We start from the raw sequence: 24,111 nt of genomic DNA, 5'->3' as shown, positions 1-24,111 counted from the left end.
ACATCCATATTAACATTGTAGGACCAATAAAAAGCAATATTGATCAGCTTAAAACAAAGAAGAAATGTATTGCCTTTTTTAAACATATGTCTTTCTTTTTATCATCAAATATTTTTCCACGGTGGCTCTTTTCTTGTCTTAAACAGTACTCAGTGCAAAAATAAAATGAAACCAAATAAAATAAAATAAAATAAACCACCCGAAAGCGCGTTGTTACAGCTCCAGCTGTTGTGAAATGTGCAATGTAAATAAAATTGCATTGTATTGTATTGTATTTTGCGCTAATACTTCTTGCGTCTCACGCTGACAATGAGAGCACTACTGCCACCAACTGTTGTGTATGTACAATTAAACATTATTCTAGTGCGTCGAACTCCTCCCCCACGGGTGAGATTGACCTACTTTTGGAGACGGACAACTAGTGGTTGGCACATCTGCCTCACAGTCTCTGGCCTTCCTGTGAGGACTTTTTTCTCCCACTCAATATGTTAGGTTAATTGAAGAGTCTAAATCACGGGAGTCAAACCCGAGGCCTGGGAGCCAGATACAGCCCAAAATATTTTTTTTGTGATCCACGAAAGCCAATCAAGTGCATCACATCATGTTTTTTTTTGTTTTTTTTTGAGGGGGCGGGGACATAAAATTACAGTTTTCTTCACTTTATACAGCTCCAGTGGTATACAAATTTTTTTGGACAATTACAGTGAATTAAAGTTCTAATTAAGATTGTCAGTCTGATTATAATTCCAGTCAAATACTGCACATTAAAAAACTTGCTTAAGTGGGATTTATACAAGGAAGTAGTCATTCAGAATTGTCATTGACTTGATCAAAAACGCTTGATCCTGACTTTCCCCTTTTCTAAATCAGCACTCTTGTTCAGCACACCAGTGTCTACTGTTTGTCTTATCAATTGATCGCGGGTGTGTGCGTATGTATGTGGGTGGGGGGGGTGCGTGTGTGTGCGTGTGTGTCACCCGAGTCTCGTGGAGGTCATTTTAAGTCTATCAGAGTGTTCCCATCACCTCTGAGTGGACAAGCGATTGTGCGGACAAGACACCATGGCTCTGCTACTGGAGCACCAGTTTAGACCACTACCAGCTGACAGACAAGTGGAAACCAGACCTTTTCTCGAGGCTGCGTCCTACCTGCCACCATTCTTTGGTAAGTATGCTATCGTGAGGTAAGCAGTGATAGGCTTTCATATCAGGAACATTTAGAAAAATAATCTTTATTATGTACGTATATCATTTTTAGATACTGGAGTGGACCCTGTGTTCATTTCGACAGTGCAAATTTAAAAAGTACTTTTGCATTTAAATGCTTAGTACTGTTTGGAATTAATAAAATGATCTAATTGCTTTCTTTGTTTAGTGGTTAAAATTAAACAGAATTGTTTGTCTCATACAATAAATTCTTTGGATCACGTTTCTCTTCATCAAGCGGTCTCCAATTGTTTTATCATGCATAATTTAATTCCCTGCCCTGGATTTGAAGTTGTGAAAATGATTAGTATGGTGTTGAGTTCCGCTTGCCCATTCATGTGCGCGGGGCATCTTTGTGCCACTTCATTCTATATTAATATGCTAAAAGGTTCTCTATGGAATTTGCTATGTGAAACCTTTGAGAGGAACCAAGTCTGATGTCAATATTGAACACTCTTCGAGAGCCTCATTGTTTTGGCTGACCCAGAAATCTTTTGGCTATGACCCATTACTGGCCCACTCAGCCATGAAATGAGGATGTGACGAGCACTGTCTGGTGCCTACTTTCTCATTGTTTTTTGCGAGACCTTCCTGCAAACATTACGGCTAAAGCTCAAGGCATTTTGGATGAATTCTGCTTTTTTGTTCCTTCCTATGCCATTTTTAAACATATCGATTTGCAAAATTGATTCGGACCTTTATGATTTATTGGAGGAATTAAGTATAATCCAGCTCAGTTTCCCAAACAAGATGTGGCCTTAGGGCATTAGTGACAGGGCATGAAAGCTGCCTGTAAGTTGAGCAAGCGCCACGTGGGTCCACTTGTGTCACTGTTCACTTTCCTGACACCAAATACTCAACCTGTCTCGTAGCCTAATTCAAGAACAACTAATGATAATACTGTACCAATAGAGCTATGAAAAGAGACACTTTAGCGGCTCCATGCTGAGGTTGCTATAGGGTTAACCATCTGAGTTGAAATAAAAAAACTGTATCCTGGTTGTTCAATGAAGTGTGCACAAATAACACATCATTGTATTTGTAGCGGGGTGCAGAATGACTTATCCTTATCAATCTGTCGCTACACATTTAATTTTTGAAGGGTTTTATTTTGGGTTGCTGAAACACAAAATATTCACATTTATTCACAACGTTCGCTCTGTACTGCTGTTTCCAGCTTATGTTTGGCTCTTCTTCGCTCTAGAATGCGCTGGTCCCCTTTTGCCACACATGCAAGCAGCGAACGCTGTCCTCTAGTGGTCATAGCTAGCCATTGCAACTAATGTACAAATAAGCAATAACATGAAACTATTACCATCTTAACATGGCTTGCACTAGTAATCAAAACAAAATATCTGTGAAAACAATACAATTCCAAATACAATAATATTGAATATGAATGTATGCCACATATTGAATACTGCTCTTCTTTTGTCATACTTTGGAATGAATACAAATTGCATGTTCAGTTTCCTAAAGTTCTGGATGCAATGTGTCCCCAGATTGCCTTGGCTCGACTATCTTTGCACCCATCAAGTCTGACATATTAGCAAATATTACAGTAAGTACAAGTAAATGTACCTGAAGCAATCTAACAAATTTCTACCATGGCAAATGTACTTTATTTCTTGCCTACTTTTCTGCTTCAGATTAACAAATATACTTACTGAAATGCCCTCATATGTGGTCAAGGATCGTAACGTCGCTGATGCACTTCAGTCGCTTTAATACCGTGGGTGGTAATAGAAAGCACATTGATGCAAGAACTGCTGTCGGCTATAACTCATACGTAAACACTCCTCACACACACACTGACTCCCTGATTTGCCCTCACGGCCCATACTGAGAGCCGGTGGTAGCACAATACATATAGAAGTACAAACATATAGTATATTTATACTTACGTACATACATATGCATTCTAGGAATGCACAGAATCCGTTACCAGTATCGTTACCATCACCAGTATCAGTATCGATACTGGTATTGGTAGTGGATACTGTACGTCTGTACTAATGCTATGACACAGATACCACTTCACTAGCCAAACATCTATTTTCATGCCCAGTGCACGGTCTAATTGTACGCACTGGTCGAGTTTTTGTTCTTTTGGTATTTTAAGAGGCTCCTCTCATTCCCTTCAAAGTCAGTGCACACAGCCTTTGACATTCCGGAAGCAGAAATAGACTCGCTCCAGTCCATGCAGAAGATCATAGCGTGCAAAGTTGAAACCGCAAGCAAACCTTCACAGGTGAATGATGTAAAGTTGGCTGAGGCGATCACAGATCACCGCTGTGAAATAGGCACTTGAAGACTGCCTTGCCCCTATCGTTTATGTCCGTGTGTGACATCCCTTGTTGTGAATCACAAATATGACAGCTGAAGCAGAAAAGTTAGAGGAATACATCTTGGACACCTCTGTGCATAAGTATTATTTTATTATTATTTATCACACGCACATCATATCGTCACTGTCAGGTGGAAACCTCTGTGCAAATTTGGTCAATTTCATATTTTCCCAGAAGTTCAGTATTTTCACAAATTACTGAACAATTTAGTGTGTTGAAAATGGCTTTCTTTCTTTGGCAGTGCAATATTAATTGCTTCACAAACTTATTTTTTCTGTTCCCTGAAATTTTTTTTTTTTTGTGATGGAAGCATTCCACTCGACGGCAATGATATATTTGTCACATTGTCACAAAATAAGAGTGTATATTTGTGGTCAAATATTTAGAAAATCAAGACAGTCTACGACACCAACCCAGGACGCTTCAGGACCCTTCAACAGATTTTGGAGGTTGAGAAGGATATGTATGGATCACAATGGCCCAAAGTTGGAGCTACGCTGGCACTCATGTGGCTGAAAAGGTGTGTCTGTAACACACACATGTGTAAACAGTCAACCTTTAAATGTCGTGTGTGTTCATAATCTCCTTCATATCTCAAGGAGTCTACGCTTTATCCACGTGTTCCTTCAAAGCCTGCTGGATGGTGAAAAAGATGAAAACAACCCCAACCTCATTCGGGTCAATGTGACTAAAGCATATGAACTGACATTGAAGCGGTACCATGGTTGGTGGCTTCAACAGCTTTTCAAGGTGAGTTCTGACATATTTGATCACATATACGCCCACAAGATGTAAAAGCAGAAACACTAGATGCCCATAGCCTATCCATTTTCGAATGCTCATCGGGGTCATAGGTGAGTTGGAGCCTAACCTTGCTGACTATCACTTTCACGATAATTAAAAGGGCTCACTTAACTGAACATGTAAGGTTTTGGAAAGTGGCAGCAAGCCAAAGTATCTGGAAAAAAACCTCACGCAAGCATGAGAGAACTTGTAAACTCCAAACAGAAGAACCTGCGTTGAAATTTGAACCATGGAGCTTTCAACTGGTGCATCGTCTATTGAAATCAAATATGTTGCATAGAGAGTTTTATCAAGAAATAATATGATTACTACCACCACCATATTGAGAGAGGTTTTAACATGTTTAACCTTTAACCGTTGTTTGGATTTAGCCTATGAGAGGGGCAAAATATGAATAAAATGTGTAATCATGCGGTCCTACTCCACTGCCAACTACAACCGCATAAGGAAACATTGTCAAGCTAAAGATGCAAACACTAATATTTTCCATTTTATTTTTTTAAATATTAAACTGTGTGTAACATAATTGAGATTTGTATTTGTTTTTAGGCAGCTCTGTTTGCTGCACCATACAGATCGGACTTCCTGAAGGCGCTGTCCAAAGGCCGCGAAGTCAAGGAAGAGGAATGTCTGGAGAAAGTTAAAAAATTCCTGATCAACTTCTCTGCCACAGTTGATGCTATTTATGACCTGTATAATAAAATGAATGCTGATATTGACTACAGAGTTTGAGTGCAAAACAACCCACTGTCCTTCTCTTATGCGATTTGTTTACACTTCAAGTAATACAAATGTACTATCTGTGCACTTTAGTGTTGAATATGTGATATCTGCATACAGCTGACATGGTGGTAGGCTCTCAAAGCTATTGTGATCCACGTGACTTGAACGAATTGATATTGTTTTAATGGGATTATTGATTGTGGGCATTTTTACTCATATGCAGTATAATATAAAATGTGTTAAAAATGCTGTTTACTGTTCCGCAAAACCTGCAAATGAACATTTGATAGTCTTTCAAAATAGTGCTTCACATTTTAGTAAATTCCGAAAGCCTCAAATTGCTCCCTGTACATGAAGTGAAACTTGGTTGTAGCATGCACATGTGCAAAAGCATGCTATAGATGTGCATAACTATGTACAATAAAAAAAAAAATGTAACATTTTATTTGTTTATCTTTGTCCATTTGACTGTTGTCTATAATTAGTTGTCTATCGGCAAGCGCTTACATTTTTTTTTTTGTTCTTTCATAAGATTGCAACCATGAAATTGACCGTATTTGTGTACAAATGACAGAATGACAAATGGTGGAAAGTAATGAAGTACAAATATTTTACAGAACAACTAACATTTTAGCCACTGATGGTGTAGCGGTACTCTCACCTGACTTGAGTGCAGGCAGCATGGGATTGGTTCCTGCTCAGTGATGGTGTCGGTGTGTGCCCTGCGACTGGCTGGCGACCAGTTGAGGGTGTAGTGCGCCTTTCGCCCAAAGTCAGCTGATGATAGGCCCCCCTGAGAACCCTGTACATGATAAGTGGTGTGGCTGATGATACATGACCTAAGAATTGAAAACAGATATCTGTACTTTCCAGTCCTGGGGTCACCAACCTTTTTGAAAGTGAGAATTAGAGAGAGGTTTTTTAATGCGAAGGGTAAGCAGTTTGAGACACCTCTGAAATAATAAATTTGTGCAAATTATTTTTAAATATATGTTCTTAATAATTCATATTATTCATGTAGACATTAAGAATGTTTTAATGTTTTTGTTTAATGATTTTATATTTTTACAAAAAGTTACATCGATTTAACAATTAGGGGCAACACACATATAGTAACTGGCTGGAGACCAGTTCAGGGTGTAGTGCGCCTTTCGCCTAAAGTCAGCTGGGATAGGCTCCAGCACCCTCCAGTGACCTTGTACAGGTTAAGCGTGTTGATGATGACACATGACACAAATATAAATATGTAACACTTTATTTCCCAAAATCTCTGCAAGTGTTTATGTTTTCAAATTTTCATTTTCTATAACATTCCTAGGAAATCACATTGTTTCATTACAGGTGATTTTATTTTAGAAGATGCTGCTCATGTGGTCTACCAATTTCTTTTTCTCTGTCTGATCCGCAAAACACTATCCGGGCAAAGGAATATTTTTCAGTTATCATGAGCTAATTCAGCATTTAATATGTTTTGCGCAAGATCGACACATGGGTATAGTTCAGTCCTGTCGGAATAATCCCCTTGTCTCTGTATGACTTCTATACAAGTTAATATATGAGGGAAAGACAGAAATAATAATAATAATAATAATAATAATAATAATATAATAATAATAATAATAAGTGAAAAAATTAACGTTGTTGCTTTTTTTTTTTCTTTTTAAGCTTTCTACTTCTCCTTACGTAAAATACTTGAATCAATACTCCATTTCTATCATAGCACAGAATTTGTTCATTCTCTGTTCACGATCAAGTGTCCCCACCTTGTGTGAATTTCTGGTACTGCATGTTACACTGTCGCGTCAGTGCCAACTTGGAGCCAAGTTAGAAAACGACAACTTTCCTCCACCCTAAATCACAACAAGAAGCGTGCGTTGTTCTGCATTTCAGCACGGTTTGGCTGTCTAAATTGAAGCGGTTTCTGTCCTCTGAAGGTCCAAAGCTGAAGACAGACTAAAATTCAACTTTGGGTGGATGTAAATCTCTGGAAATGGCGAAGAAGAATTGAGATGGCAGAGAAATCAAACCACTTTGCAGATTAAGGTAAATTGCTCATTTTGCTGACTTGATACGTTTCAACAACGCCAGAAGCTACATGTAAACATTTTAAATCCGAACATTATTGTTGATTAGCACATTTCCCGTGGTTTTCTGTTCACACGAGTACTTCTTTAATTTAAGAAAATGTTTTTTTATATAAAAAAATCAATTTGGGAATTAATGGAGATTTGTTTTCCCCTGTATTGTCACACCAGTAGAGCAATTAATGTGGTTCAAGTCCAGACCTTCCCAAGAGAAAATCCATTCAGTACTGTAGTTGCAATGTGTGTATGAGCAGTGTCCAGTGGCATGTTTCTGTGTAAAAACCAAAAACAAAAAACTTCAATGCTACCGATTGAAAATACTGTTCTTAGGGCCATTGTCAGTCATGAGCCTTTAGAATCATCATCATCATCACATCTCCGTGTCTCTCAGTATGACTGATTGTTTTAGGGCATCTGAGCTGTCAAATCAGACAGCTGGTGCGTACAGAGGAGCCCGTCAGACACCTCCATTAAACATCATATTACTTAAACTTTAAAGTAAAAGAAAGTTCATCAAAGTCATCATCTTTTAGTGTGTGTATTCAATATCAAATGTGAAGTGAAGTGTAACGGCATGATAATCCTGTGTGTGAGTCATGGCTGTCCCTCAGAGCCAGACCACTCCCCCCGAGCACCCCTCTTGTGTTTGTCTTGTTCCCTTTCAGGGCTTAGATAAGATTGCATAGGCATGAGTCAACGCACGATTTGAGAGGATGCTTTAAGGGATGACATGGGAAAAATTGAAGCTTACTTGCTCTTTAGAGTGGTACTGCTCGCTGGCTCCTCTGACCAGTGAGAGACCAGACGCTACAGTCACCTTATTGCTTTTGGCATCAGTTTTCCAAATTTTCCAAATGTCAGAGAACCAACTCTTGTTGGTCAAACCATTTTCAAAAGCGTGCAGAAAGTTTTATAGTTGGCCTTGCAGTAACTCTTCTTTGGTACTTTTTAGGTTGAACCCATGCTTCAGCATCATTTCCACTCTGCTTGACGAAGAATTTACCACACTGTTGTGATAAAAGCAATGAATGAGGTACAGAAACCATGAATGCACTGTAAAAATAAAAAACAACCTACTTTAATTTTGGGGGGCTAAAACCATCATTTAATAGGAGCAACGTTAAAATGTAAATTACTGCCATTTATGGCTCCAAGGCAAGAGCAACAGAGAAGTAGTTTTTACTTATACAATAAAATGGGACAATTAGTTCTTCATACTCTTTTTTTCTTTGTTGTGAAATGCGGGAGAGTCAATTTTCACGACAGGGAGATAACATTTTTTTTACGAACTTGTCCAACTTAATATTTTAAGTTAACTTAATTATTTTTAAGTTTGTTGCCTTGAAATTTTTAGTTAACTTGACTTTTTAAAAACAGTGTGGCCATATTTAATTTACATAGCTTTTGTTTTATTCTTTGTCTGAAATGTAACTATTGTTATTACAGGGTCGCTCTGCTACGACCCTCCTGAGAAGGTGCCACCTTGCCCTGTCCAAGGCCGACAACGTCAGCTCTGTCCCAGCCAGCGCAGCTCTCTCTGTTGACCCCTCCAATGGAAATGTCGCTCAGGCTGAGAATGAAGGGCAGTTCTTGTCGGAGTTCTCAGAATTGTTTGAGAGTGTGGATGGTTCCCCATCGACTCAGGACCCTGGCCAGGATTCAACCCAGGAACTGGTTCAGTCTACAGACGGGAGACAAAACCTGCGGATGAAGTTCCAAGGTGCTTTCAAGAAGGGCATTTCAAACCCTATGGATCTACTGGAAACCACCATATATGAATCAAACGTGGTCCCGGGTCCAAAGAAAGCACCCATGGACTCCCTCTTTGACTATGGCACCTACAGGAACACAAGTAACCAGAAACGACGCAGGAAGAAGCTGCCTAGAGGGTGAGAAGGCAATTTATTAACATTAAATGACACTCGGGATCACGTGTACACCTCACAGACATCATCCATTTGAAATTACTGAAATAGACTTGATACATTATGTCTAATTGGCACAAGGGTTGGAAAAATATTGTCCAAGAATACTCCTTAAGTGCTGTAGACTGAGGTGTGTCACAAATGTGAGCACACACACACACCTACATGCACACCCCCATATACACAACACACACACACACTATGGGCCTCTTTCAGTAATCTAACAGAGCGCATGTTGTTGGTGCCTTCCGTGGCCGTTGAGGTAATATTTAGACAACTGCCTCCACCCAACACTCTCCGTGCTCAAACACAGAGCCCGACACTATATGGGCAAGAGTATATATTTTTAAAAAAATTGTAGTTTATTACAGCACTGTTATTACTGTGTTCTGCCTTTAATTGAAATATTTTGCAGTTGATAAATGACACTTGCAATTTCTCTGTCTCCATAGTAAAACAGAGCCATCCAATGTGGACGGTCCAAGTGAAGACCCCCCAAAGGTTATGAAAGTGTTCAACCGCTCTGTCCTCTTTGAATGTGTGTCACGTGGGGATCCCGAGGCCTTGGAAGGCCTATTGGAGTACTTGCAAAGTAACCACAAGAGGCTGACGGATGAGGAGTTCAAAGGTAGGCCTGCGAGTGTGCGCATTCTCAGGATGTGTTTAAACAGAGCTGGCAGAGAATGGGCCTTTAGTTGTCAAGCAGAACCCATTGTAATCTCCACCTTGTTGACTTTGTGTTTTCCGCTGATCCTCTGGGTCTTTGTGGTTCTTTGACCCAGATAGATTTGACCGGGAAAGGGCGCTGATGTCATAGACTTTGTCCTACCATGGGCAGTCCCAAGGAAAGTTTCCTGTGTATGCTCTAAGCTTATAACGGGGAGCAGAGAAAAATCACAGCAAGCTGTGGCCTATTTGAGGTGTTTAACGGTCTGAAAGACTATTCAGAAAGAAGCTAAAAATAGAGATGTGACTTGATTTCATTGCTTCAGTTTAACCTGAAAATGTACAACAATGCTCAAAACGTCCTAATTGTTTGTATTTATCTTGTTATTCTCTATACAAATTCCCACATGACATACACAATCTCAAGGATTTAATAGATGATGATAAAATTTACCTTATTGCTAAGAGGCAATTATAGAAAACGAGATGACAAAAAATATGAATACAAAATTCTAAAAGATATATTAGATTGCCATTGGATGGATGAAATCAAAGTGCAAGTCGAGTATTATGAGACAAGGAGTTCATTTTTTCTGCCTAACCTGACATTCAAAGCACGAACATCTCAACTAGAAGGAAGCCATTCTAACTGCAGACTGCTGTGTATTTTCACGTCCAAAAGACACACCGTTTTAAGAGGCGCTGTCTCAGTAATATGTTTTTATTTCTGTAGTTAAATAATTCAAAATATACATAGGGCTCACCATATTATAGGGTGCAGGCATGGTATGCTATCTTAAAACATAAGCTAGCATGCATGCTAGCTTATGCTATTAAAAAGGCAATGAGAGCAAAACTGAGTTCGGTTGTACTTTTTAAAGTATTCAAAACGCCAGATTCCCGCTTGTCATTTACAAAAACCACTCCACATTCTTTGTTTAATTGTCATTTCTTTTCCATCAGAGCCATCCACTGGTAAAACATGTCTTCCAAAAGCCCTGCTGAACCTCTACAGTGGGCAGAATGACACCATCCCGCTGCTCGTGGACATAGCAGAGAAGACAGGAAACCTGAGGGAGTTTATTAACACACCTTTCAGGGATGTCTACTACCGAGGTATGACTATGGCCCATTTGTTGGTGTAATTTGAGTCCCTCCTTCTTCCAGCACTGTGTCAAAGTTACCAATGTTTAGATTGGCGGAGGGTGGGTGTGGAGGTCGAGGTCCTAACGTGAGAAAAATGACTACAGTATATACAGTGCAAATGTGCTCAATGACTATATACAGAAGTAGAAATGATTTTCTTTTGTGTGCCTGACTTTGAGTGCGTCTGATTTTGATTTTATTTTTTCATTCTTGTCCAAGGTGCTCACAATTTTTCTTCTCCACAGAGGCTAAAATGCACCTTGGGGTTTTTTCATTCTCCACCAGTTCTAAAAAACTGTTGGGTTTATGTGACAAAACAGAAAAAAAGTTTCCATAGAAAGATTCTGCCCTTTCCTGCACCTCCTTCTCATGATTGAAACAAGATTGCTCACACTCTTATAAAACAACTTGAAAGTCTTTTGGCAAAAGCGGGTTATCCTGAGATCATTTCTCATCACAAATTTGCCAATACATTGAACATTGATGTTTTTGTCAGGTCAGATGGCGCTCCACATTGCCATCGAGCGTCGCTGTAAGCAGTATGTGGAACTACTTGTGGAGAAAGGAGCTGATGTTTATGCACAGGCCAGAGGACGCTTCTTCCAGCCCAGGGATGAGGGTGGCTACTTCTACTTTGGTAATAGTCTCTGCCTACTTTAAACTGTGCTTCTTTGTCTCTAACCAAGCACTTTATTAAACCTCAAACCTCTTCTTTAAGTCATGAAAGACTGACGACAAGGATCCTGTGTTCAGGAAATGATGCAGAGGTAATGAATGATGTGCCGAGCCTACAGCTTCACCAGGCACTCGTTTCCACTCTGACTGCATTTAAAGCAGCTGCCAAGATAGAGGACCTTCTTGGTACATGTTCTTGGCAGGGAAATATAAGTGCCACCTTTTCACCACACCTTTTTTAAATTGGCAAATTCAGACACTGCCAGTGTCTTGCACTACGACTCCACCTTTCACGAGGGTTTCTTGAAGGGAGCTCTGCTATGCTCCACAAACACATCTGTATAGTATGACGCATGTTCAAGTTGCATCAGATAAAGGTGACTGTGTTCTGGAGTGGAAAACAAACATCCTGTGTTGGAAGGCAAGCTTTGGGTCTCACCTAGAGCAAAATCCAACACTGCCCTCTGGTGGTCGATGTGGCTGATTTATACTGACCTACCACTAGATGGGTGCACGTGTTCTATTGCAAGCAGAGATTGTAGAGAAGTACTCGCACTGTATAATTAAGTTGAAGTACAGATACTGGTTACTTGATAGATACAGGAGTAAAGGTGACAAAGAAAAATCGCCTTACATGTCTTTTATTGTTTTTTTAACCAAGAACTAGTTAGCAATGGATAAGGCTTTTATGCTATCAAATCTAATAAATTCCTGTAGCTTCGGTAATGTTGTGCATGAAGTAATACAACAGTAAATTAGCTCATGACAATACAAAAAAATTGTACTTGTTTGCACAGTGTCCGAATAGATGGATATTAATTTTTTTTTAAAAAAGCCATGGATAGGCAATATTTTGCCTCCTCATTTAAAAAAAATCTTTTAAAAAAATCTTTAAAAAATGTTTAAAAAAATCTTATAAAAAATCTTTAAAAAACTCTTTAAAAGAATCTTTTAAAAAAATCTAAAAAAAAAAAGTTAATCTCCAGTTCCTGATTTTTCTCGCCACTACATATATGTCTCCAAGATATCAATTAATCAATAATCAAACGTTATTGACTGTTCCTCTCTCTATTCATGTACATTTTTTAAATTGCATTGTCATCTGCGGAGGTTGAAACAAATTGAGCCTATAAGGTAAGGATTAGAAGTATCTTCAAATGAGGGGAGCAAAAGTAAAAAGTTGTCACAAACAGAAATAGTCAACGGCCAGATACCTGAAAAATGTCCATTGTTACATTTATGAAGTGCTTCTACCCAGAACAAAAACACACGAGCAAGGAGGGAAGATAAGAAGGCCGAGATCCGAACCACAAACCTCAGTACACTTAGCTCATCAATAAATGTATGGATGATGGAATTCAATTAGAGCATTATGCTGTTTTAACGTCACCATTTTTTATCCGTCAATGAAACGAACCAAAATAAGAAGCACCTCATGAAGAAATATTCGCAGGAGAAGTGTATTTACAAAATCCTGTTCTCATTATTCTCTGGTAATGATTAGAAAAAAAAATACACAACGGATTCAATATTTCCATCTAACACTGAAAGCAATGAAGCAGTTGATTGCGCCTTCTTTCATTACTGTCTTGTCTAGTCAATATAAAGGCTTGTTCATATTTGATTGTAAACGCATGTTTCACTCCTCACCCATCACAGAGGAGATGATTTCTATTTGCACGTAGCACGGTTGTCATTCCCAAATCCCAGCGTGTCCGTGCACAGTGTGAGTAATTTGCTGCGGAGCTTTGCGGCGAGGTGAACAGGAACCTGGCAGGGCTGATGGCTAATGGGATTTCGACTCACGCTAACACTCAGCGTGCACCCGTGCAAATCCATGAAGAGGAGCGTTTCTATCCGAGGTGACAAAGTAATCTGTCACCCATGGCAACGGCTCATTTTCTGCAGCTGCTTTTGGCACTCTGGCCCCATTGCAACCTTCCCTCCAACAACTGCTAATTGTGCTGTTTACATAGCAGGGATTAAAGTCCAATCTTTGATCCATGTTTGGTATGCTTTGCAAAAACAAACAGAAGCCAGCAACAGTTCCTAATTAAATCTCGTATTCATTAACGTTTTTTTGGGGGGGTTTTTCCAAGCAAATTGTTGTCTTCCACTGTGAATTCAGAATTCTCCCCTCTGCCTCCCAAAGGTGAGCTTCCTCTCTCACTGGCCGCATGCACCAACCAGCCTAACATTGTGCACTACCTGACCGAGAATCCCCACAAGAAGGCTGACCTGCGGCGCCAAGATTCCCGTGGCAACACTGTCCTGCACGCCCTGGTGCACATTGCGGACAACACCAAGGACAACACTCGTTTCCTCACAAAGATGTATGACTTGCTTCTGATCAAGAGCGCCAAACTGTACCCAGACTGCAGCCTGGAGAAGGTGCTCAATAATGATGGCATGTCTCCACTCATGATGGCGGCCAAGCTAGGAAAGATCGGGGTAAGACTGATGGGAAATAGGACAACAAGTACAACAATTTCACAAATTCAACTTAGAGCTTCCCCAAACAATGGATGCAATTTTCATTCATACATGCATAACTAAAAACAATACTTGCAGGCCAAAAATCACAGTTTTTAAGGTCAAACGTTGATTTATAATTTTTACAGCTATGGTGCAAAATTTCAAAACAAATTGTTAATGTTTTGTATAAAAAGCAACATATTTGATGCCATTTCCAATTACAATGAAACGACATAATCTTTTTTTGCAAATGAGAGATGGAGACATTCAACAGTAATAGTTTGAACAGTGATATAATGTATTACTGTGATATGCTGTAAAAAACATGAACTATGGCATTTGTCATTGTTCTGAAGAGCCAAGGTAAGGCTGTTTAAATGCCACTTGATGTTACCTTCGTATCACGCTTGTTTTTTTTTTTATGCCATTTCAAACAATTTCACACATTAGCCACTGCCGAAAGTGTTTCATTAGCCATGATGTCTAGGAGTTAGAAATTGAGCTTGAATGCGAGGCAGTTGCACTTTTTCTACTGAATATACTCCATGTGGCACCCCTAATTATCGCCAAATTACTTTTGGAAATAAAGTCATGGGGAAAAAATGATTACTCAAGCCACATAAAATTGAGTTGTAGGTTTGAGGTGTTAGGGTTAATAAACAGCATGATTGTCACTGCTGTTAGTTGAATAGAATTTTGGACTTTGTTACACGTGAAGGTCAGTGGCAATCATCGCCAAAATCAAATCATTGTCAGACCCACAGTAAAAATCCAACTAAATTGGAAAACTGAGTGTTTTTTTTTTACATTGTGACATTGTGAATTCTGACACTTTAGGATGTAACAAAAACAAACAAAAAAAAACCAAAAAAAACACCCCCTGAAATAAACAAAAAAAAAAACTAACAAAAAACCCCCCAAGAAAACAACAACAACAAAAAAATACAACGAATTGAAGTGTTTTTGCAGATTTTTGTTGACAGAACAACATTCAGGTACAAAAACACAACAAACCCTCGCTTTCAGTCCTGCATGGAATCATGTAAATTTCATTTCATAGGTTTTTCAACACATCATCCGACGTGAGATCAAAGATGAGGACGTCCGTCATCTGTCGCGCAAGTTTAAGGATTGGGCGTATGGACCAGTGTACTCCTCCCTCTATGATCTGTCTTCATTGGACACTTGTGGAGGTGAACCATCTGTGCTGGAGATCCTTGTTTACAACAGTCATAGTGAGGTAAAAAACACACACACCCAAAAAACAACCTAAAAGCATCTATAAGATATAGTTTCTTTCAAGTCCAGTGAATTAAAAAATCAGAGGACAATGTCTTGTTGTCAGATCCGTCATGAAATGCTGGCAGTGGAGCCCATCAATGAACTGCTGAGGGCCAAGTGGCAAAAGTTTGCAGCTGTGACCTTTTACATCAACGTAATTTCCTACATCTTCACTATGATCGTCTTCACCTTGGTGGCTTATTACCACCCGACACAGGGAACGGTGGGTAGAAGAAACTGTGAAAGCCAGAGAGTCAACTGCAAGTGCACTCACACAAAATACTTGTACAAGAGACAGACAACTTAAATGATGGAAGTGGTTAAAAATTTTCAATAGCGTTACTGACAAATATGCCATTTTAAATATGACCAAGATTCGTGCATATGTCTTTTTTTAACTGAACAAATGACCAATTATAATATCTGAATATTTCACTTTTCAGAGTTAAGTTCTCAATGCATTAATAAAAGGTCCAGCCTTCAACAACAAAGGGTTTGAATAATCCAAAAAATAATCACACATCATTTTGTTTTTCCAGCACAAAAATCTCTTGAGCGCAATTTAAGGATGGCACAAAACTGTTGAACGACAAACCCACATTAAGTGCAAGAATTGTGATTTTTTTTTCTTTACAAAAATCTAGGAACTCAAAATTGTAATATTATCAGGTATTATATTTATCCGGCATGTCATTCCAAACCTACGAAAATTACAGTATTAGGCCTACTCATATTGTTTTTTAGATAAATAGAACACAAGCGCAACTAAACCATGTCTGCCATCTGGTGGTGAATAGAGTTGTTACAACTTAAAACTAAACAGGGGAACCCCACTATATTATTAGATCTTTTTGCAAACCCCAAAAGTTCTTCAAAAAAATGCTGATAAATCTTCATTATACATTTTCCAGGAAGAAAGGGATTTCTCCCCCCCTCCTCAAAAAATCCCCATAACAAAACAGCCCCTCCCCAAATAAAACATACAAGAAGTATTATATTGACATATGTATTTTAAAAAAAATATGTGAAATAATGGTAAAACTACGGAGTGGAACCCTGCTGTTTTTCCCCCCAAATGTATTTCAATGGGCATCAATTATACGTGGATTTTTGGTATTCCGGCCGGGTCCCTATTCTCCCCCGTGAACATCTGTTAAATGCATTGTAAAAGAATATAAACATTTCTACAAAAAATAAAAACGCTGATAAACCTCCATTATATATTTTCCACAGAAAACGGGTGTTTGCTTTGCTCAGCGTGGGACCACCAGTTGCCCATCTCTGTCCACCATACTGACATAAAATTTGTTTCTTTAATTTACTATAGAGAAGTAGGTTTCATTGTCAGCTATGAGTGTATGGTTATCGTTGTATAGTTGACATTTTTTATGCAGTAAAATATATATTTAGATTGTTCAATTTATCTTGCAGCCCCCGTACCCGTATACAACATCCAGTGACTACTTGCGGATGGCAGGAGAGGTCATCACATTAGCATCCGGAATCTTCTTCCTTATAACTAATGTGAATTCAATTCAAATATTTAATGGCTGGTTACTCACTTGTGTCTTTTATGAGTGTTTGTTGTTGCATTTATGGAAATGTGTGTTCATCTCATTGCAGATTAAGGACCTCTTCTTGAAGAAGTGCCCTGGGGTGAAGTCGTTATTTATTGATGGATCCTTTCAACTGCTGTAGTAAGTCTCACACTACCTCCCACACATGACTCTACCTCACATCTTGTGAATTTTTACCCGCGGCAAATTCTGCTTCCTCTTAATTGAATCGTCTAGTTTATCTCCTCCCTGCCATGTTTTCAAGTTTGCGTGCTTAATTAAAACATAGAGCACTGGATGTTGAACACCTTTGTACATTTGTTGATATGGCAGTAAAGTGTCAAACTTAAGCACTGCGTACGCTATCCTTGACTCTTTTTTTTTTTTGTCCTATTAGTTTCATCTACTCTATACTGATCATAGTCACAGCCGCTCTCTACTTGTCTGGCATTGAGGCTTATGTGTCGGTGATGGTCTTTGCGCTTGTCCTGGGCTGGATGAACACACTTTACTTCACCAGAGGTCTTAAGCTCACTGGCACCTACAGCATCATGATACAAAAGGTGAACGCCATGCCATGAAAATCAAGTCATCATCATACCTCAAATACCACAGCAACTAAGATGAGACCTGTTTGTGTTTGTGTTTGATCCCCAGATTCTTTTCAAAGACTTGTTCAGGTTTCTACTGGTGTACGTACTCTTCATGATTGGCTATGCTTCAGGTAAGACAACAATAAAACTGAAAGAGTATTTACAAACATTCATTTTACAAATATGTTATTTGATGGTATGATTATCTCCTTTTGTACTTCAGGCTCAGCCAATGTACACTTATCTTTCACAGCCTCTGCATTAGAACCTCCTTCATATTCCATCTAACAATTTTTGACCATAATGTTAAATTAATGAACAAAAGTACTGTAGGCCACTAGGCCTATACGACATTATTACTCTCGTTAGATTGTACATGCGCATTTAATAGAATGTCTGTTGATATGTTTTATTCATGCTTAACAAATAAAGGGAAAATATAAATAAGTCAAAACCATATCTTTTAATCCTGCATAGCCCTGGTGTCCCTCCTCACTGTGTGCCCTCCCGCGGGCACGGCCTGTGACGGAGGCTGCCCGACGTACCCCAAGTGCAGGGATCCCAACACCTTTAGTATCTTCTTATTGGACCTCTTCAAGTTGACCATTGGGATGGGAGAGCTGGACATGATCCACAGTGCACAATACCCTGCGGTTTTCCTCATTCTATTGGTGACTTACATCATCCTCACCTTTGTGCTGCTGCTCAACATGTTGATCGCCCTGATGGGGGAGACGGTGGGCCAGGTGTCGAAGGAGAGCAAAAAGATCTGGAAGCTGCAGGTCAGTGGGTTTTTCTTAAAGAAAAATACTGAATCAAATCCCGGGAAAACTTTGTGTTTTCATTATGACATCAGTTAAGTTTCATTCACACGTACTGTACTTCACACGTATATTAAATTATCCATGCGTGTTACCAACTGTTGTTAATTTAATGTGATCCATGTATGAGCTTCAAATAGACCCATTAAGTAAATTTAGCCCTTCATTTTGAATGGAATCATATTTTGTGGAATACACAAGTTAAAAGAAACATCACATGCCTCACGAAAGTAACAGAATCATGACGTGTTCTCTCTCTCCCAGTCAGCATAAAAAGGCCACATATTAAAATGAGCACATTGTGACATTATATCTTTATAAATATAGTGCTAATAAACGTAAATGTTGAAAAGGTTGCGAAAAAAAGAGTTCCAGGTATTTCAATTAAAAAAAAAAAAAACATCTTCTAATGTCTGTTTGCAGTGGGCAACAACTATCTTGGACATTGAACGCTCTTTCCCAGTTTGTATCCGCAAGTCATTTCGAGTAGGCGAGATGGTTACTGTCGGCAAGAACTGGGATGGAACACCCGACCGACGATGGTGCTTCAGGTACTTTGGTCATTTTTTTCTGTACTTGGAGAAATGAGGGCATTTTGTATTGTTAGTGTTCTATTGGGTCATGTGGGACATGTACACTATCTGAAGTAAAGTTAACTCTCGTAATTTGTAACAAAGATAACCAGGTTTGTTTTCGTGCTTTAGAGGTCAAAGGTACAAAAGTACTAGCTTTTAGGGTACAACTCCAGCAATGCAATGCTGGTATATCTATGCTCTAAATTTGTTGTTGGGTAGGATGTTGTCAATTCTTTAGAATGGGGCAAAAGCTAGTATTCAAAATATTCTGATCAGGTCAGGGATATGAATGATAAATCCACTGAAAGTATCCACCAAATTTCAAACTGTGGATCAAAATCGTAAAAACTGTAAATAGGAAGTTTCCAAATTAAAGCTTGAAGAGGCCACATGACGTGTTTCAACAGGGTGGATGAGGTGAACTGGTGCCACTGGAATCAAAACCTGGCAATAATCAATGAGGACCCAGGCAAGAATGAGACCTGCCAGGCCAACGGTCTTCAACAAAGTGTCAGAGGCTTGAGGAGGGGTGAGATTCTTTCTGCACTTCATGAATATAAATGCACAGGGGCCTTTTCACAGAATGGGTGCCATTTGCTTCTTGTAATTCTTTCAAAATAAACACATTTCTGTTATATCTTTTAGATCATTGTTTTATTGTACTCAAATAGAAATAAATCATTTGTGTAAAAGGGCTGAACATGATATTCAGCTGGTTGACAATTTATTTCTTAATTAAAAAAAAAAAAAAACCTAAACATTTTTTTCAAACCCTAAAAACGAAGAAATGTTTAAACGATAAATGGTAAATGCTGGTAAATGTTTTCCACAAACGGCGGGGTTAGGGTGGGGCTGGTGGTGATAGGGGGAAAAAATGTGGAAAACATTTGAAAAATCCAAAATATGACAAAAATAAACATTGGAAAAGAAATCAGTGAATATGCAAGACTGTGGCTGCCAAACTGCTAATATGCAGGGATCGTATTTAGTTTTAAGTTGTAATACCAAAAATCACCACTAGACAGCAGACATGTCTTAGTTGTGCTTAGACTGGGTCTTTATCTGCCTTAAAGTACAATGTGAGTAGGCCTAATAAGGACAAATAATACCTACTTCAATAAAATTATTTTGAGATGATTTTTATTTAAAAAAAAAGTTCTTGCACTTAATGTTGGTTTACTGTTCTACAGTTTTGTGCCATCCTTCTATGGTAAATTTTATGTGTGAGTCCGTTGTATTGAAAAAAATACAGTGTGCGGTTATTTTTTGTTTGCGTTCTCTGTTGTTGGGCTAGGGTCATGGATCTTTTATACATGCAATGAAAAATGTATTATCAGAAAATGGATGGATGGAAATATATTCATAGGATGTATTTTACACATCCACATATTTTGTTTAAACTCGCATTTTTGTCTATGGTTAGAAAGCTCGTAGTTTATACATTACATTTCCTGGTGATACAAATGGCACCAATTTGGTGGAATGGCCCTCAAACACATTCCACACCACCCTGTGATTCATTACAGAGTAAAGCAAGTCCATTCTTTGTTTTTCCCACTCAGACCGCTGGTCCACTGTGGTCCCACGGGTGGTGGAGTTAAATCGAGTTCCGCGGCCTCGCGATCTAGTGATCGAGATGGAGCCCCTCACGTCCAGGCATTGAAGGCCACAGAGGACTAACGCTGCGATTCCCGTTACAAGACAACAAGAGTTTTGTGTGCATGAAGGAGATCAAACATTACAGTGTACTCACTCATTTGCACATCTCTCATGTGCATTTTATTCTCTGGACCTAATTGTAAATATTATTTCTCAGAAGCCAATAGGATTGTGAGGTGCCCTCGTTAATTTGACAATGGATGTAGAACATGTCCAATAATCCGCTATTTATAGAAAAAATCCTGGCATCAACAACATTAATGATGCACTATAGCTGTAATATGTGTTGTAAAACACATGATTAAAATATTCTGTATTGTTGCATTTTACTCAGGGACTTGACACAGTCAGAGGACTGAATTCCCATAATTGAGTCCTACAGAAACAGGATTACTGTATCATTGCACTCACGGTGCGAACTTTGTTTAAAATGTACTAGACAATCTCAGCAGGAAGAAAACAACAATAAATCGGATTGTTAGCGTTGCTAGAGCAGTGTTATGTTAGTGATCTCTATAAGCGCGTGACTATAGAGTGTCCATGCTTATTATAGTATATTTTGCTATGGAATTAATTATGTATATATATTTAAAACGAGTCCTAAGCCTGGTCTGCCAGTTTAGGCATGCAGCTATCGGAGCAAAACAATGCATTGTGCTCATTCCAATATACGGTATGCATTATCATTGCAAAACGCAGCCATTGTTCAGCAAAAATGGGCCTGATGAGCAAGGTTACAGCAGTCAAGCAAGTTCTAGACAATAGCCTTACATCGCGTGGTTAGTCTTTGAATTTCCGGAGTTATTATGCCCCTCGCAGCTGCAGGATATTTGCATAATCGACGCGGAGGCCTCGCCTCTATTTGCGAGAGAATGTTCGGCACATTTGGCTCCTTGCCCTGTGCAACATCTTGTTTTCGTGCTTCTTATTTATGTATATGCTGCCATTTTTTAGTTGTGGTGCTTTCATTTGAACAGTTCAAGAGGTATGTAGAGAGTTGTAGTGTTCATTTAACTTGATGCTTTACATCTGAAGGTCACAGGTCACGTTTCACTGTGTTTGCATTCTTGTTATGAATATATTTTGGACTGTGGGTTGCTGGTCACAAGAAAAAGTACAATAAACAGAGAGACGTTTGAAGTCAAACGTGTATTTTCTATGCGTATGCATAATGTGTATTCTTTGTCCTACATGTCAGAAACAGTTTAAATTCAATACAGGAGTGTATAGTTAAAAATGGTTGAATTCTTTCTACGTAAAATAATGAGGGTGATTAGTGATTGGTTTACCTAACTGATTCACAGTTTTGAGGTTCAAGGTTTGAATCTTGGCTGAGGGCCTGCCTGGGTGGATTTTACATGTACTTTCTCTGCTAGCATGAATTTTCTCCAGCTTCCTCTGGCATTTCAAAATCATCTGTATTAGGTTCACTGAAGACTAAATTGTACTCAGGTGTGCTTGTGAATGAGAATGGTTGTTAGTTCTGCGATTGGCTATCGACCAATCCAGGGTGTACTCTGCTTCTTGCCCAAAGTCAGGTGGAATCGGTTGCAGCTCACACCGTAGCCTAATTTATTTATTTATTTATTTTTTTATTTGTTCATTTATTTATTTATTTATTTTCTTATAACTTTATTCATGCAAGTAAGACTGTATAGAAAAGATTCTTATTTTCATTGTCTCTTCGTTACCTTTTGTCATTTGAGGGTTTCTGCGGTTCTCGTCGATTGCCTGTTGGTGGCAGTAGAGGTCTGTAATGTGTGACGGCACGAAGCCTTGCTAGACGAAATGACAGTAAATCGAGCAGGATGTTCCGAATCTCTTATGTAAATATGATATTTCAGTGCATAGTCTCATTACCATAATGACAAATAATTTACAAAAGGATGCACACCGTCTAAATACATTCCTGCCAAACCATGGCTGACCTCACCGTAACACCTGGCCGGTAATTACCGGCTTTTGCCTTCTTAATGAAAGCACACGCTGGAAACCATCTATGGAGTGCCTCAATGCATTTCACCTTGAATTATTATTTCTCACCTTTCTCCTTCTTCTTTTTATTTTATTTTTTTTAAAACATGCCAAAAAGGTGATTCTCTCTGAGACAACTAGGGGCGTAACCCGGAGCCCCCCCATCCCATCCACTTGCTCTCATCTCTCATGGCCAGCAGTGCTGAAGGACATGCAGGGAATCTCATGCCACCTCAGAAGAGAAGAGGCTAATCCTCTTTGCCCCAACTTTAACTGGGCCACTAATCCTTCAGGTTTATCTAAGCAGCAAGCACCTAGTGCTGCTGACAAGTTGGCCTGCCCTCCTCTTTGCAGCCCCTTAAGTAGGCCAGGCCTCGGTCCTGCAAGTATCACTGTCAGCAACTCTGGAGATGCACCCTTGCACAGGAAACGCATGCAGTTAACAAAATATGTGTGCTTGCCGCGACCAATACGTGTCAACCAATCGGTGAGAATCATGTTCACTCGACTCTCAAACTGCAAATGAGGGAAAGCTGATGTAAGCTCAGCAACTGGCAGCACAAAATGTTCAGCCATTGTCCAGCTAGTTAAGCTTTAAGGTGTTTAGGCTGATAAGTAGCGCACAGATTCTTTGCTGGGATTTAGCCAGCTCATTTATGCACGGCACAATGTTGCTGACCGCCAAGCTCGTCCAGTGCAATTTTCACTGTCTGAGCACCAGAATCCTGCACTAAACTCAAGAACGAGACAACTCCCAGAGCAGCTCTCAGTTTAATTTTCTCTTTGCTGAAATAATTGCATGAAATACTTCCCAGGATCCCCAGTGAAATATTACACTAAGGTGCAGTATTTCTAAATTGAATGAGCAATCACTGGGAGCACTGGGAGACGATGAGCCACAGACATATTGCTTGCGTAGCCTGTGAGATGACCTTTCAGTTCATCAGAGATGAAACGAGGTCACTGAACCCAAAAATGATTCAGAGTGTCTAAAGTGACAGGCGAGGGCACGGTGGCGTCACGGCGTCAGTCTGCAGCCGGGCCTCCATCGGCATTTCTCGTGATTTATTGTTAAATTGCCAGCGAGTCAATGTGGCGTGCAGGTGAATGAGTTTTGCTAATAAGAGAAGCATTTCTGCTCCACAGAGCTCTTTTTCTGTTCGAGTGAGCGTGCACGAAATCAGTGCGCAGTCTCCCAGTAACGCACGCTCTGGTGGAGGAGGCGGCCTCATCAGTCTCCGGCTTATCTGATGTTTTTAGGTGGGTGGAGAGCTTGTGAGTGAGGAGACAAAAGAGGGGAAAACATTAATATTAATAGTTCTTGAAGTACCTGTGTTGTTAAAACAGGGAGTGTCGTAACAACAAAATATTGTTACCAAATGAATATAGAAATGTTAACTATGTACACTTTTGATAATTACTATCTCGTCTGTCCTTTAAAAGAAAAGGAATGTTTTACGGGCAAAAATAATTTTTTTATTGACTAACACTTGGCTTTGATTGACACCATTAGAAATGTATTAACTTGAGAGTATTCATTGCTCTGCTTGGAGTTTGGAAGGTGTAGAAATAGGCTGCATGATACAGAACGCTGTTTCTAA

General features: G+C 39.3%; 2 protein-coding genes across 2 annotated transcripts; both read left to right on the top strand.

Moving 5' to 3' along the window:
- The first annotated feature begins 1,023 nt into the window (after nt 1-1,023).
- On the top strand, nt 1,024-5,256 carry gltpa (glycolipid transfer protein a). The gene is made up of 5 exons (XM_088306818.1): nt 1,024-1,164; nt 2,708-2,766; nt 3,940-4,073; nt 4,153-4,303; nt 4,907-5,256. Exons 1-5 carry the CDS (start codon nt 1,062-1,064, stop codon nt 5,087-5,089), a joined length of 630 nt encoding a protein of 209 aa, XP_088162944.1. The 5' UTR covers nt 1,024-1,061; the 3' UTR covers nt 5,090-5,256.
- A 1,663-nt stretch (nt 5,257-6,919) lies between these two features.
- On the top strand, nt 6,920-21,682 carry trpv4 (transient receptor potential cation channel, subfamily V, member 4). Its single transcript, XM_088305719.1, has 17 exons — nt 6,920-7,123; nt 8,117-8,197; nt 8,611-9,053; nt 9,542-9,717; nt 10,719-10,871; nt 11,398-11,538; nt 13,729-14,027; nt 15,112-15,291; nt 15,397-15,555; nt 16,764-16,856; nt 16,956-17,029; nt 17,286-17,451; nt 17,546-17,612; nt 17,959-18,263; nt 18,726-18,853; nt 19,285-19,406; nt 20,440-21,682. Exons 2-17 carry the CDS (start codon nt 8,189-8,191, stop codon nt 20,538-20,540), a joined length of 2,616 nt encoding a protein of 871 aa, XP_088161845.1. The 5' UTR covers nt 6,920-7,123; nt 8,117-8,188; the 3' UTR covers nt 20,541-21,682.
- Nucleotides 21,683-24,111: the final 2,429 nt, after the last annotated feature.

Source organism: Idiotropiscis lumnitzeri, chromosome 1 (assembly GCF_059441095.1).
Source record: "Idiotropiscis lumnitzeri isolate Australia: NSW breed Sydney's pygmy pipehorse chromosome 1, RoL_Ilum_1.0, whole genome shotgun sequence".
NCBI lineage: Eukaryota > Metazoa > Chordata > Actinopteri > Syngnathiformes > Syngnathidae > Idiotropiscis > Idiotropiscis lumnitzeri.
The sequence above is the reverse complement of the archived record's forward strand: the minus strand, read 5'-3'. Positions and strand labels throughout refer to the sequence as shown.